The following is a 12,188-nucleotide window of genomic DNA, read 5'->3' on the forward strand; positions in this document are numbered from 1 at the left end:
GGGGGGGATTATATTCTGTTCTTTGATTGCTGTAAGTTGGAATGAACTTGGTGGTAATGGGATTGGTCTTGATTTTTTTTGTCTTTGGGTGGAGTGAATAGGGAGATAATTCAGTATTTCTTTAATTTGGGTTCTAACATTTTTATTTTTACTATAACTAACAGAAATTTGGAAAATCTACTTTTTAATATGGTTGATAATAATGAAAGAATGTTGTCAATATAATGGCTACTATTTACTAACTACTCTTTCTAATGGCTATATACTTACCAACTTCAATTCTTTTAGTAACACTGTAAGGTAGTTATTAGTCTCATTTGCTCAGTAAGAAAACAGAAGCTTAAGACAAATAAGTGCATTGCTATGTTTACACAAGTGGTCAATCTGCTCAGCAAATACTATGTGAGCCTACTGTGTTGGCCTTGACATTATACTTGGGCACGAAAAAGACAAGATACCTAGTTTGGGCAGTTTTCTTTTTAGTAGCAAATAAAGGAGTGTTATAGTCCAAAACTGTTCTTCCATGTTCCCTTCCTTCAATGACATTCCAATAGAGAGCTATAAAGATATTTCAATACCACTTGGGTAGTCACTGGGGATGGCAACTACATATGAAAGGATGCTGTAGGGAAGAAATATTGGTGTGTAGCAGTATAAAGTACTGAAGAGCAAGGATGCCACTTTAAGAGATAAGATGTGCCTAACCAAAGCCATGGTATTTTTAGTCACTTGTTATTTTGGACATGTTGTCAGGAGAAACCATTTCCTGGAAAAGATGATCATGCTTGGAAAAGTGTAAGGGTTGTGAAAAAGGGAAGACTCTTGAGACAGACTGGTACCAGTGGCTGGAGCAATGGGCTCAAATACAGCAATCATGAGGATGGCAAAGGGCCAGGCAGTGCTTTGTTTTGTTGTGCATAGGGTCGCTACCAGCCAGAATGACCCGATGGCACCTAACAAAAACGACATCAATATACGGCAAAGAAACCCCCTAGAAACAATTTTCTGTTGATGGATAGACAGCCTACACTGGATAAAGACTTGGCTTCTGATAGTATGTAATGCAAAAGTACTGGGTCCTTGTCGTTAAATGTCAAATATCTTTAAAGATCAGTATTATCTCCGTCTAATCCCTGTCTGTCCAAAACAATCGTAATTAGCCACTTATATGGCTACGGAGAAACTGAAGAACTGAATTTAAATTTAAAAACTGATACTCTGTCCAATTACTGAAAATCTTTCCAGCATGTCTGAAACAATGTTAAGTATGTCAATCTATGTTTTTCAACTGTATAATTCAGTAAATTTAAACACAGACCAAGTATTTCTCGTGAAATTTTACATTTGAATTGAGATGTGCTGTGAATGATATATTAGCTTTTGGAGAGTCTGTATAAAAATTAATGCAGTATTATCTCATTAATGACAATACTACACTGATTACTGCTGAAATGGTAACATCTTGGATAAACTATATTAAATAAAGCATGCTATTAAAATTCCCCATTTCTTTACTACTTTTTAAAAAACTTTTAAAATGCATCTTTCAGAGAGTTTCAAATAATATATATATGTATAGCTTGCATTATATTTGTATCTGTCAGTGCTATATAATCTATGGAGACTTGGGGAAGATAGTTTGGGTCATCTATTGTATCTTATTCTGGCATAAAAATCTTATCTAACAGATTGTATTGTTTTTGTTATAATCAAAAGCTATGTACTGCTCACCATTCTTTCTATTACTGTTATAGAGTTATTATAGATGAAGTACTTGGTCTGTATTGCATGGGTTTTAGACCTAGTAAGAGAAGTGCTGGGTGAGCTGAGAGTCCACCACGGGTGTCTTGCCTTCCTATGCATCCTGCTGGGTTTTCTAGAATGCAGCAAGGCTCTGAGACTATTCTTTACTCAGGGCGCTTCTCAGCACTGTGTTTACAGTTACCGTCCTTGAGGTCTGAGGTCATGTCCTCCCTCTAGAACAAAGAACAGTTTGCTTCTGCTCATTATAAAAGCAATGAATTCTCAAACTTGATATTCCTTAAGTACGATGAGAAACCAATACATGTGTAATCATAGGTATGGTGCTATTGCTGTTGTGTTGTCCCACAGAACTTCAGAACAAGAGAAGTGATGCAAATATACTGACGCTCACACTGCCTGCTGTGCTGAGTGAGAAAGGTCTCTGCCACTGATCCAGGATCATCCTGTCCCCTGCTAGCATCCATGAAACAGTAACAGACTAACCGATTAGTTTACAAGTAGGATAAAATCAAGCCTCATATCCAACATGCTATGCTTAAGATGCTGTATCTATATTTACAAGAAGTTGTTTAAAATGATTAAGTTTTATTTGGCATAATATTTTCCTTTCTTATATAACAGTTTACAATTTTTAAAAATTAGCTAATTTGTTGAAGCCTAGTTTTTAGTGTCATAGATTTTTTTTATAATGAAAAGTTTAGGAATTTTCATTATAAAAACAGCTGAGAAAATTTAGCTTAATCTTTGTTAGGAATCATGTTATTTACACATGCACCTATATGTAATTGCAATATGCAAATCCACAAATTATACATTTATTTCCTAAATTAAAAAAATTTCCCAGAGTAAGTTCTTAAAAATAGAAACAGAGAGGGAACATAAATATTAGACAGATTTTTAGAAGAAGCATTTTACAAATTCATGATACAAATGTTTGGGACAAACACCAATGTTATAAAACTTACAAAACTGGGTAAGAGACAAGCACAGATATCAAGGGCTCAAGTAGAAAGAAAACGCTTTGAGAATGCTGATGGCATCAAGGGCTCAAGTAGAAAGCAAATGTTTTGAGAATGAGGACAACAAATGTACAAGTGTGCTGGGCACAGTGGATGTATGTTTGGATTGTGATAAGAGTTGTACGAGCCCCCAATAAAATGATTAAAATTAAAAAAAAAAAAAGAATGATGATGGCAGCATATGTACAAATGTGCCTGAAACAGTGGATGCATGTATGGATTATGATGGGAGATGTAAGAGCCCCCAATTAAAGTAATTCATATACATATAAAAAAGATACAAACACAATATATTTTGGTTAGAATCTCAGAGATGCCTTTTTTTCTTTTCTTTTCCCTTTACCTCAAAAGTTACAAATACTTTTGAGGCAGCATGTATTGTTGCACTTTTGATTTTTTGCTGCACAGTTAATGAACTTGAGAGTCTTGATGACTGGTGATCATCTATTTGGCCTTCCCATTCTTTTGTTTCCTCTTCTTTGATTAATAAAGGTTTTCCTATGCTCTGGCCAACAAGGGTACAGACTTCTTGAGCTTTACGCCTTGCGTTCTCAACAGCAACAAGACAGGCTTTCCGTCTTAGGAATTAAATGCAAGGATTATTAATAAGAGAATGACGAGCCGCTGCACTGAACAGTTTCAGGAATTGGTCACTTACTTAAAGATGTGCTTAACTTACCGGAGTGTCTCAACAGAGCCTGGTGTATGATAGAACTGTGGTGGGCTGATGACAACAGAGCTATCTAGCTTTTCAACAAGAAAGTTACAAATAGTTTGCATTTTTCCAAATTCAGTAAATGTAATGCAGACCTGTAATGAAAAGACATTTGAAATTATTCTCATGCATGATGTACTGTTCAAATTTTCTTCTCAATGTGAGTTTAAAAATAGTAAAGTCAAATTTCACAGTATGTAACTGATAAGAAAAGGTTACCTAATATTTATAATGAAAATAAAACTATTTTGTTACTAGATTTAGGATTTTTCTTATTTATTTTGAACTTTGTGGTTGTTAGATTTCATGTCAACTTACACCTGGATGAAAGTATCGGGGTGGAGTCCAACCTGTCAATGATGATGCCTCCTTGAAGGTGTGGCCTTTTTACCCTTGGCCTCCCTGCTTGCTTGGGTTCCGTGTCTGCCTCTAGGGGAGATCTCAGACGGGCACTAACCCTGGGAGTTGCCAGAGTCTTGCCATGCTCCCATGTGACTCTGCATGCACTGGCTTGTGAGGGCTCGGCTTCCCTCTTCACCTTTCTGCATCTTTGGCCTGCAGCCCTGACGCAGGGACTTGAGTTGGTCTGGGATGGCACACCTTCTTCTTCTTCTTCTTCTTTTTTTTAACGAGAGAGGAAAATGAGGCACCAAGAGCTGCATAAGAAGGGATTTCAACCCCCATCATCAGACCCCAGTCTGATGCTGTTTCTGTGTGCCATGCCTCTCCCCAAACAGTGATCCCCCCTGTCCACTGCAGAAGTCCCTACACCTTCTTGATATAAAATTACTTCTTGATATAAACTTCTTTCTTACATATACATGTCACTGGTTTTGTTTCTCTAGACAACCCAGCCTGACATGAAAGTTATATAATATTGACTTGCGTATTTTAAAATTTTCCTTAAACCAAGAAAGGACTTTTTATGAAAGCAAATGGAAGGAATTCCCTTGCTTTAATTGGGTAAATTCCAACTTTAATTTCCATGTCATGGACTTCCTGAATTACAGGACTAATGTCACATTACATTTCAGTACTTTTCTTCCAGTAGCTATTTTCACACCAGTTTAGTGAAGCACATTTACAGTGAACCCTCGTTTATCGCAGTTAATCGGTTCTAGACCCTACCGTGATAAATGAAATTCCGCAAAGTAGGATTCTTTATTCGTAAATCAAATATTTTCGTAGTTAGAGCATAGAGGACATGAAAAAACACCCTTTAGTCACCATTACACCCGTATTACCCAATTTATTCAACGAAAAAGGGGAAATGCAGTAAAACATTTTGGACATTACAATTATCATTTATTATTTATTATATTATGAAGTACAACAGATGGAGTGAACGGAAGACTCATTCAAGTCGAAATGGCGTGCAACCTCCACGATTTTCTTGCCATCTTTGATCATATCCAAAAGTTTTACCTTTTCCTGGATGGTGAGCATCTTCCTCTGGCGCTTATTTTTGTCAGAAGGCTTAGAAGAAGCAGCTTGTTTAGGAGCCATCATAGGGCTTAGATAAAATTTCTTTAAAATTGCAAACAATTACAGTACACTGTACAAAAGCAAAAATGCATCTGATACGTAGCTCAGATACGTAGCGATGCAGACAGAAGCGTGTACAGTATGAGCTAATCAGTGGCAGTAATGACAGAGCATACGCTGTTACGCAAAAACCGCGATAGAGTGAAGCTGCGGAAGTTGAAGCGCGAAGTGGCGAGGGTTCACTGTATTTTACTCATAGTTTCACTCTCTATATCCCAAACAGTCAAAATATGTTGAAGACTTTCTATTCAGTATTACTTTATAACTATAGCCTTCAAACTTTCCATGGAAGCAGACTAAATTTTCTAAAGAAAACTAATATGTAAATATAAAACACATGTGCTAGAAAGGAAGGCCTGGGTAGGGAACAGAAACGGAGGGGCGAAGTGACCTGAGTGATCAGACACTCTGCAGGATGGTTTACAAAGCAGTCTTTGACATTAGTGCTATCCAGTGTCAAGCTAAGGCTCTGTTCGGATCTGGTTTCAATACTAACAATCAGAGCAATATGAGAAGAGCAAGGGTTCAATTCACCACTTCAAACTGCAAAAGAATGGGAGACACTAAAAGTGATGTTCAAATTGCACATTTTGTTAATAAAAGCATGTTATTTTCTCTTTAGCTGGAACATACTCCACTTTCTATTATTCCACTAGCTTCCTTTCAAGAACCAGTTTCTTAATGAGCAGTCCATTCTGCCTCTGTGTCATGATTACTTCCTTTCTTAATCTCATGTTTGCTTTTATATTTAATATCTCAAGTAGGTCTGGAAAGTTATCAATGAGCTTCTGAACCTGTCTCTTACTTACTAGTATTTGTTCTTTTCACACTGCCAGATCTTCACTTAAAGTGTGCACTAACTGGGCACCAGCCGCCCCCCTGGACAACTTCTCTTCCTTTGTTTCAGAGACACATTTTTATGTTTATTTTTCAAACCATTTCCTCCCTCCCTCTATTTTTCATAGACTCTACTCTTCATTCTCCTGTCCCTTATCCATTGGTTTAAAATATTTCAACATCTATGATCATTTCTGGAACTCTTCTACCATCATAGTTTACTTTTCAGGTTTTAAAACTTGTAATTGAAACTTTCAAATATCTAAAAAATGAATTAGTAGTATAAAGAACCCCCACATACTATTAACCTCATGGCAATTTTTACTTTTCACTTCATATACACTAAAACATACTCCACCCTCTTTAGTGTAGAGTTCTAGGAGTTCTGACGAATGCACAGTTATAAAATAAAGGGGGAACCAATTACAAGGATCTACATGTGACCTCCTCTGTGGGAGACAGACAACAGAAAAGTGGGTGAAGGGAGACGTCAGACAGGGCAAGATATGACAAAATAATAATTTATAAATGATCAAGGGTTCATGAGGGAGGGGGAAATGGGGAGGGAGGGGGGAAAATGAGTTGATAACAGGGGCTTAAGTGGAGAGCAAATGTTTTGAGAATGATGAGGGCAATGAATGTACAAATGTGCTTTACACAATTGATGTATGTATGGATTGTGATAAGAAATGTATGCGCCCCTAATAAAACGATTAAAAATAAAACAAAACAAAACCATGACATAGACTTATACAATAACCATTCCACTACCCTTCCAAAGTCCCTCAAATAACTCCTTATGGCCTTCTTCTCCAGCTACTCTAAAGCCTTGGCAACCACTAACTACTCTGTTTCTGCATCTCACAGACTTGTCATTTCCAGAAAGTCATGTAAATGGAACCATGCAGTATGTAGACTTTTGAGTCTGGCTGTATCTGTTTTGCACAATACATTTGAGATTTGTCCATGTTGTATGTCATTTACTCCTTCGTGGTGCTTAGTAATACTCCTCTATGTGGGCAGACTACAGTTAAAAAACATGGGGGTTATTTCAATTTGAAGCTATTAAGAATAAAGGTTCTTTCTCAAGGTTTTGGCTGCTCTAGGTCTGTTGCATTTTTAAATGAATTTTATGCTTATCACTTTCTACAGAAAATGATGGCCAAGATTTTGATTGGGACTTCAGAGTCTATAAATCAAATTGGGGAGGAAGTGGCAATGTTAATAAAATTGAGTCTTTCTGAACCATGAATGAAACAGAGTTGTTTATTTAGGGTTTTAAATTTTTTCCCTTAATGCTTTATAGTTTTCAACATATTCTTTTATCGGATTTATTCCTAGGCATTTCATATGGAATTGCTTTTCTACTTTTAATGTTCAATTGTTCATTGATAGTACAAATGGCTTTGGAATATTGATCTCATATCCTGTCACCTTGTTAAATTCATTTTATTAATGTTTTTTCCCTCCTTCTCTTTATTAGTTCTGATAGCCTTTTTGTTAAGTTCCAATGGCTTGTCTACTATATGGTTCTTGAATAAAAATTTTATTCCTTTTCAATCATTTATTCCTTCTTCTTGCCCTTATAGTTTGCTGTTATGAGGTGGAAGTTAGTAATTGTCATCAGTTAAATTTGGTTGATAGTTTTATTCACATTTCTATATTTTTACTCATTATGTCAACTTGTTTTTATCAATTATTCAAAAAGAAGTAATGAAATTTCCAAGTAAGACTACACATATAGCTATTTCTATTTTTCCATTTTTGCTTCAAGTACCTTTAAGCTCTTGTATTTGGTGCAGAAATGTTTACGTTTCATCCTTTTATGATTAACCTCTTTATCATTACGGTCTTTTTTTAATCTATCATGTTTTATTTTGCTCTGAAATCTTCCATGTCTTATAGTATCACAGCCACTTCAGTGTCTTTGGATTCATGCTCACATGGTGCATCTTTTCCCATCATCTTACTCTTAAGCAAGTTATGTCTTTATTTTTTCCTCCTAGATTATATATTTAAAACTTTACACTGTTAGCAATTTATTTCTTGAAAGTGAGTTTCTTTCCGAGAGCATATATTTCTACACAGCACTCCTGTACAATTGCTATCACAATTCAGTCCAGGTAGTTAGACAATTTATATTTAATGTGATTATTAATATGGCTCAGTTTAAATCTGCCATCTTGCTATTTATTTTCTATTTGTCTCATTTTTGGCCCTTTGTTACTTTATTCATCATTTTCTGCCTTCTTTAGGATTGAGGTTACTACTATTATTCCATTTCATATGTCACTACCTTATTGGTTATAATTCCTTTTGTTGCTATTTTAGTAACAGCTTTAGTTTATTGTATACATATTTAACTTATCAATCTACTTTCAAGAGATATTTTACCTTTTAATGTATGCCTAAGAACTTTATATTACTATTTGTCCTCGACTTACCTGCTTGCTACTGCTTATATTTTATTTTTATGTATGCCACAATACCTACCAGCACATTTCATTGTTTTCATTAAACTGTCAATTATACGTAAAACATTATCTAGAAGGTTTCTTATATATTGATTTATCCTTATAGTTACCATTATTGGTGCTCTTCATTTCTTTGTGTAGACTGGTTTTTTCCCCTCTTCCTGTTATTGATTTCTTCCTGCCTACATATCTTTCATGCTTTTTGTAATGCAGGTCTGTAGGAGATCTATTTTTCTCAGCTTTCATCTCTCTGAAGATGTCTTTCGGCCTTTGTTCTTGAAGGACGTTCTTTATAGATATAGAAATCCACAGGTTGAAAGTATTTTCTTTGAATATTTTAACATATTGTTCCATGGTTTCCTTGTTAGCTTTCTGCAGAGAAATCTACTGTCACTTTATCTATTTCCCTTCTGAACATAATGTGTCTTTTACTCGGGCTCTTTTAAGATGTAGGACTGGCTTTGAGCAATCTAATTATGATGTAGTTCTCACATTTCTTACATTTTGAATTTATTAGAATTTTTGGATCTTAGGGTTTATAGTTTTCATCAGGTTAAAAAAATTCCTAAAAAATCCATGATTTCTTCAAATATTTCTATTTTCTCCTAATCCCCTCCTTTTGGGGCTTACAGTTCTCCTAGACTTCTATCTTTTCCTACTCTTTGAGATGCCAACATGATATGGTGATGATATTAGAGCAGCCACTTAGGACACAGCACTGAAAACTGTGATTACGTATGCATGCATAGCTGGCTATCTCCTGTTAAAAGCAAGGCAAATGCCTTTATCTTGCTTAAGCCAATGTGTTTTGGGTTTTGTTTGGATTGTTCCCAAAAGTCAAGTGGTTATTTTTACTGTATATTAATAGCAATATATTTGGGTATCCTCTGACATGATGTGTGCTTAAAATACTTTGCATACAATTTCTACATTCTTAAAATTCATTCTTTAAGATGACATCCTCCCGATATTATCTCAACTACACAATAGCAACACTAGGCAAAAAATGTTTCCGCTTGGTCCTAAAGGGCTGCAATTTTAAAGTCCACTAAACCCACTTCTGTCTAATCAATTCAACTCAGAGAAGCCGCAGGGAAAGCAGAACTGCTCTCTGGAGTTTCCAAGGCCATAACCCCTCAGGGGAAGAAACTGACTCTCTTCTCTCCTGTGCAGTGCTTGGTTCGCACTGCTGAGCTTGTCGTTAGAAGCCCAACTTACAACCCAATGTGCCAACAGGGCTTCTTTGGGTGTCCTACCAGAGAAATAAAATTCAATTGGAGGTAATTTTTTATATCCTCAAAACCCACTGTTTTATTGTAAAAATCCCCTCCCCCGCCCACCTCACGTAAACACTGACATTTATGTAGATCCTCAACTCATGCACAATCTCCTCAAAAGTCAGACTTAAAAAAAAAAAAGCCTTTTGACACTAAGATTGCATGTCATGAAAATACATAATGAAGTAGGCTACTCACATAAGAATCATCAAGCCAGGGTTTTAATCAAGTGCCCTTCATCCCTCACATAACTACTCATCCGCTCTTACATAAGTCACTTAAAATTCTCAACCTTCATATACATTGGGTATATTATTTTTAATCCTTGAATCACACAGGCTGGTGTGTGGCTTCCAAGTGGACTTAGCTGACACCTCACTTAGATGGCTGCTTGTTTGAAGACAAGCCTTTAAGTCCCGAGACACTGTATTTTTTGATCCCCGGACACTTTGCTATAGCATTTTAGTTTCAGCAATAAAAAAACAAACCCAAACCTCACTGTCATCAAGTCAAGGCTGACTCATTGTGACCCTATAGGACAGGGTAGAACTTCCCCCATGAGTTTCTGAGACTGTAATGGTTAATAGGAGTTCTATCTCGGAGATTCTGGTTTCAAACTGTTAACCCTGCAGATTGCAATCCAATGCAGAATCACTACACCATCAGGACTCCTCCCTTCAAGAATAAAAGTAGATGATAAGTTGTTCCCACAATTTTAGACTACTAATGACATACCTCTGCTTCCATATGATAAGCATTTTCTACTCTTCTGAAATCCTTAGTCACTGTTACATTTTCTGCCTGAAACAGAAAGTACATGAGCATAATTAGCAAATAATTAGTTATTAAACGCAATTTCTTAAAACATAAATTAGAAACCAAAACTTAGTAAGACTATGCAGAAAGAACTGTTTTGCCTGATGCTTTAAATTTTAAGTGTCCTCAACTAAACTCAGAAACCTAAATTATTTGCTTAAAATCTATCATAATGGTTGCTCGACTTATAGTAATTTTTACAGTAACTTAGAGAAAGTAAGAACTTAAGGTTGTATATGTATACATGCTAATTTTCAATGAATGCATGAGGAGTCAGTATACCTAAGTATTTGAGATATTATAGGAATATTACAATTTAAAAGATAGGCTTAAGATAATATAAGTTTAATGAATAGCTATCATCAGCAACTTTGGATTTTTGAGCCAGTTTCCACATTTTAGTAATCATATTATTTATTTATTTATTTATTTTATTATTAATCACTTTACTGGGAGCTCCTTAATGATCTTACTAATACCATATATGCCACATCAAATTGTTTTGAGCATTTAGAGATAAATTATATATAAAGTACTTGTCACAAACAAGACACTAAGAAAAAATAGATGCTAGACAAATAACTGTTTCTTACAATATTAGGCCATTTTGTTTTTAGAAAGTACCGCTGATCCTTTTAAATTTTCTGGGAAAATGCAGTACATGACTGATGGAAATGTTACATTTCTTATTCATTTTTCAAAAGATTTTAACGTTTATGAAATGGGTTCTATTCACCCTTGAAGAACTTTTGTTTTATAACTCTATATAATTCAAAATATGTTTTAAATATTATTAGCTGTGCCCAACAGTGATTTAAATATGGAATACACATCTGCACCTGTATTTTAAGATATTTACTAACTTTTAGCAATTTGTGATCAAGACAAATTTTAAATACTTTAACTTGAGATTTTTAACTCAAATTCTAATTTTAACTCCTTCAATGTCTTATCGCTCCAGTGATAAGTGAAATTTTTGTATAATAAATACAATATATGCTAATTGCAAAAAATAAGTTATACCAGCTTTTAAAAATTTGGTCACATAATTGTTGTCATTCAATATTCTTTTATGACATTTAAACATATTTTCCTTCCATTTTAGATGCCTTTTTGGTTTATTTTATACCTACTTTATTTGATAAACTCATATAAAACTTTTGATTTAAAATTATTAGAGGACTATTTCAGGAAAGACACAAGAAAAGCATCCTTTATTGCTATTTTTGCTTTTAACAGAGTTACTGTTTTTATCAAAACATAAAAGGTATGCTGCCATTGAATTGATGCCACCTCGTGCTAATTTACCATAATGAAATGCTGCCTGGCCTTGTCTCATTACTCAGAATTACTAGCATGTTCAAGTCCACTGTGGTGGCGCCTATGCCAATCCTTTTCAAGAAGGGTCTCCCTCTCCCTTGCTGGCCCTCTACTTAACCACGCAGGACGTCCTCTGCCAGTGGTCTGTTGTGAGCTGGTAACACGGCTGTTCACACCCCTCAACAATGATCCCAGGGAACTCACCAGTGACTTAATCCATGTGGGGGACACTGCAATGGATCTTGGACTTCCATTATCATCCATAGCCTTCTGCAAACTATTTGCCATGTAAGCTCTAATACCATTGCCTCCTTCAGATTTGGGTATATTATTATTATTTTTAATCGTTTTATTAGGGGCTCATACAACTCTTATCACAATCCATACATACATCAATTGTGTAAAGCACATTTGTACATTC

General features: G+C 35.3%; 1 protein-coding gene across 1 annotated transcript in view; it reads right to left on the reverse strand.

The window, feature by feature from the left end:
• Window positions 1–3,076: 3,076 nt before the first annotated feature.
• IRAK1BP1 (interleukin 1 receptor associated kinase 1 binding protein 1) overlaps window positions 3,077–12,188 on the reverse strand; it is an 11,094-nt gene continuing 1,982 nt past the window's right edge. Inside the window, exons 2-4 of the mRNA XM_045294324.1 lie at window positions 10,367–10,432; window positions 3,463–3,593; window positions 3,077–3,361 (exon numbers count right to left, since the gene is read on the reverse strand). Of these exons, the coding sequence (XP_045150259.1) occupies window positions 3,091–3,361; window positions 3,463–3,593; window positions 10,367–10,432 (468 nt within the window). The 3' untranslated portion in view covers window positions 3,077–3,090. The remainder of the gene's footprint in view (window positions 3,362–3,462; window positions 3,594–10,366; window positions 10,433–12,188) is intronic.

Source organism: Echinops telfairi, unplaced genomic scaffold (assembly GCF_000313985.2).
Source record: "Echinops telfairi isolate 266 unplaced genomic scaffold, ASM31398v2 ScPeMD7_3533;HRSCAF=4204_0, whole genome shotgun sequence".
Classification (NCBI taxonomy): domain Eukaryota; kingdom Metazoa; phylum Chordata; class Mammalia; order Afrosoricida; family Tenrecidae; genus Echinops; species Echinops telfairi.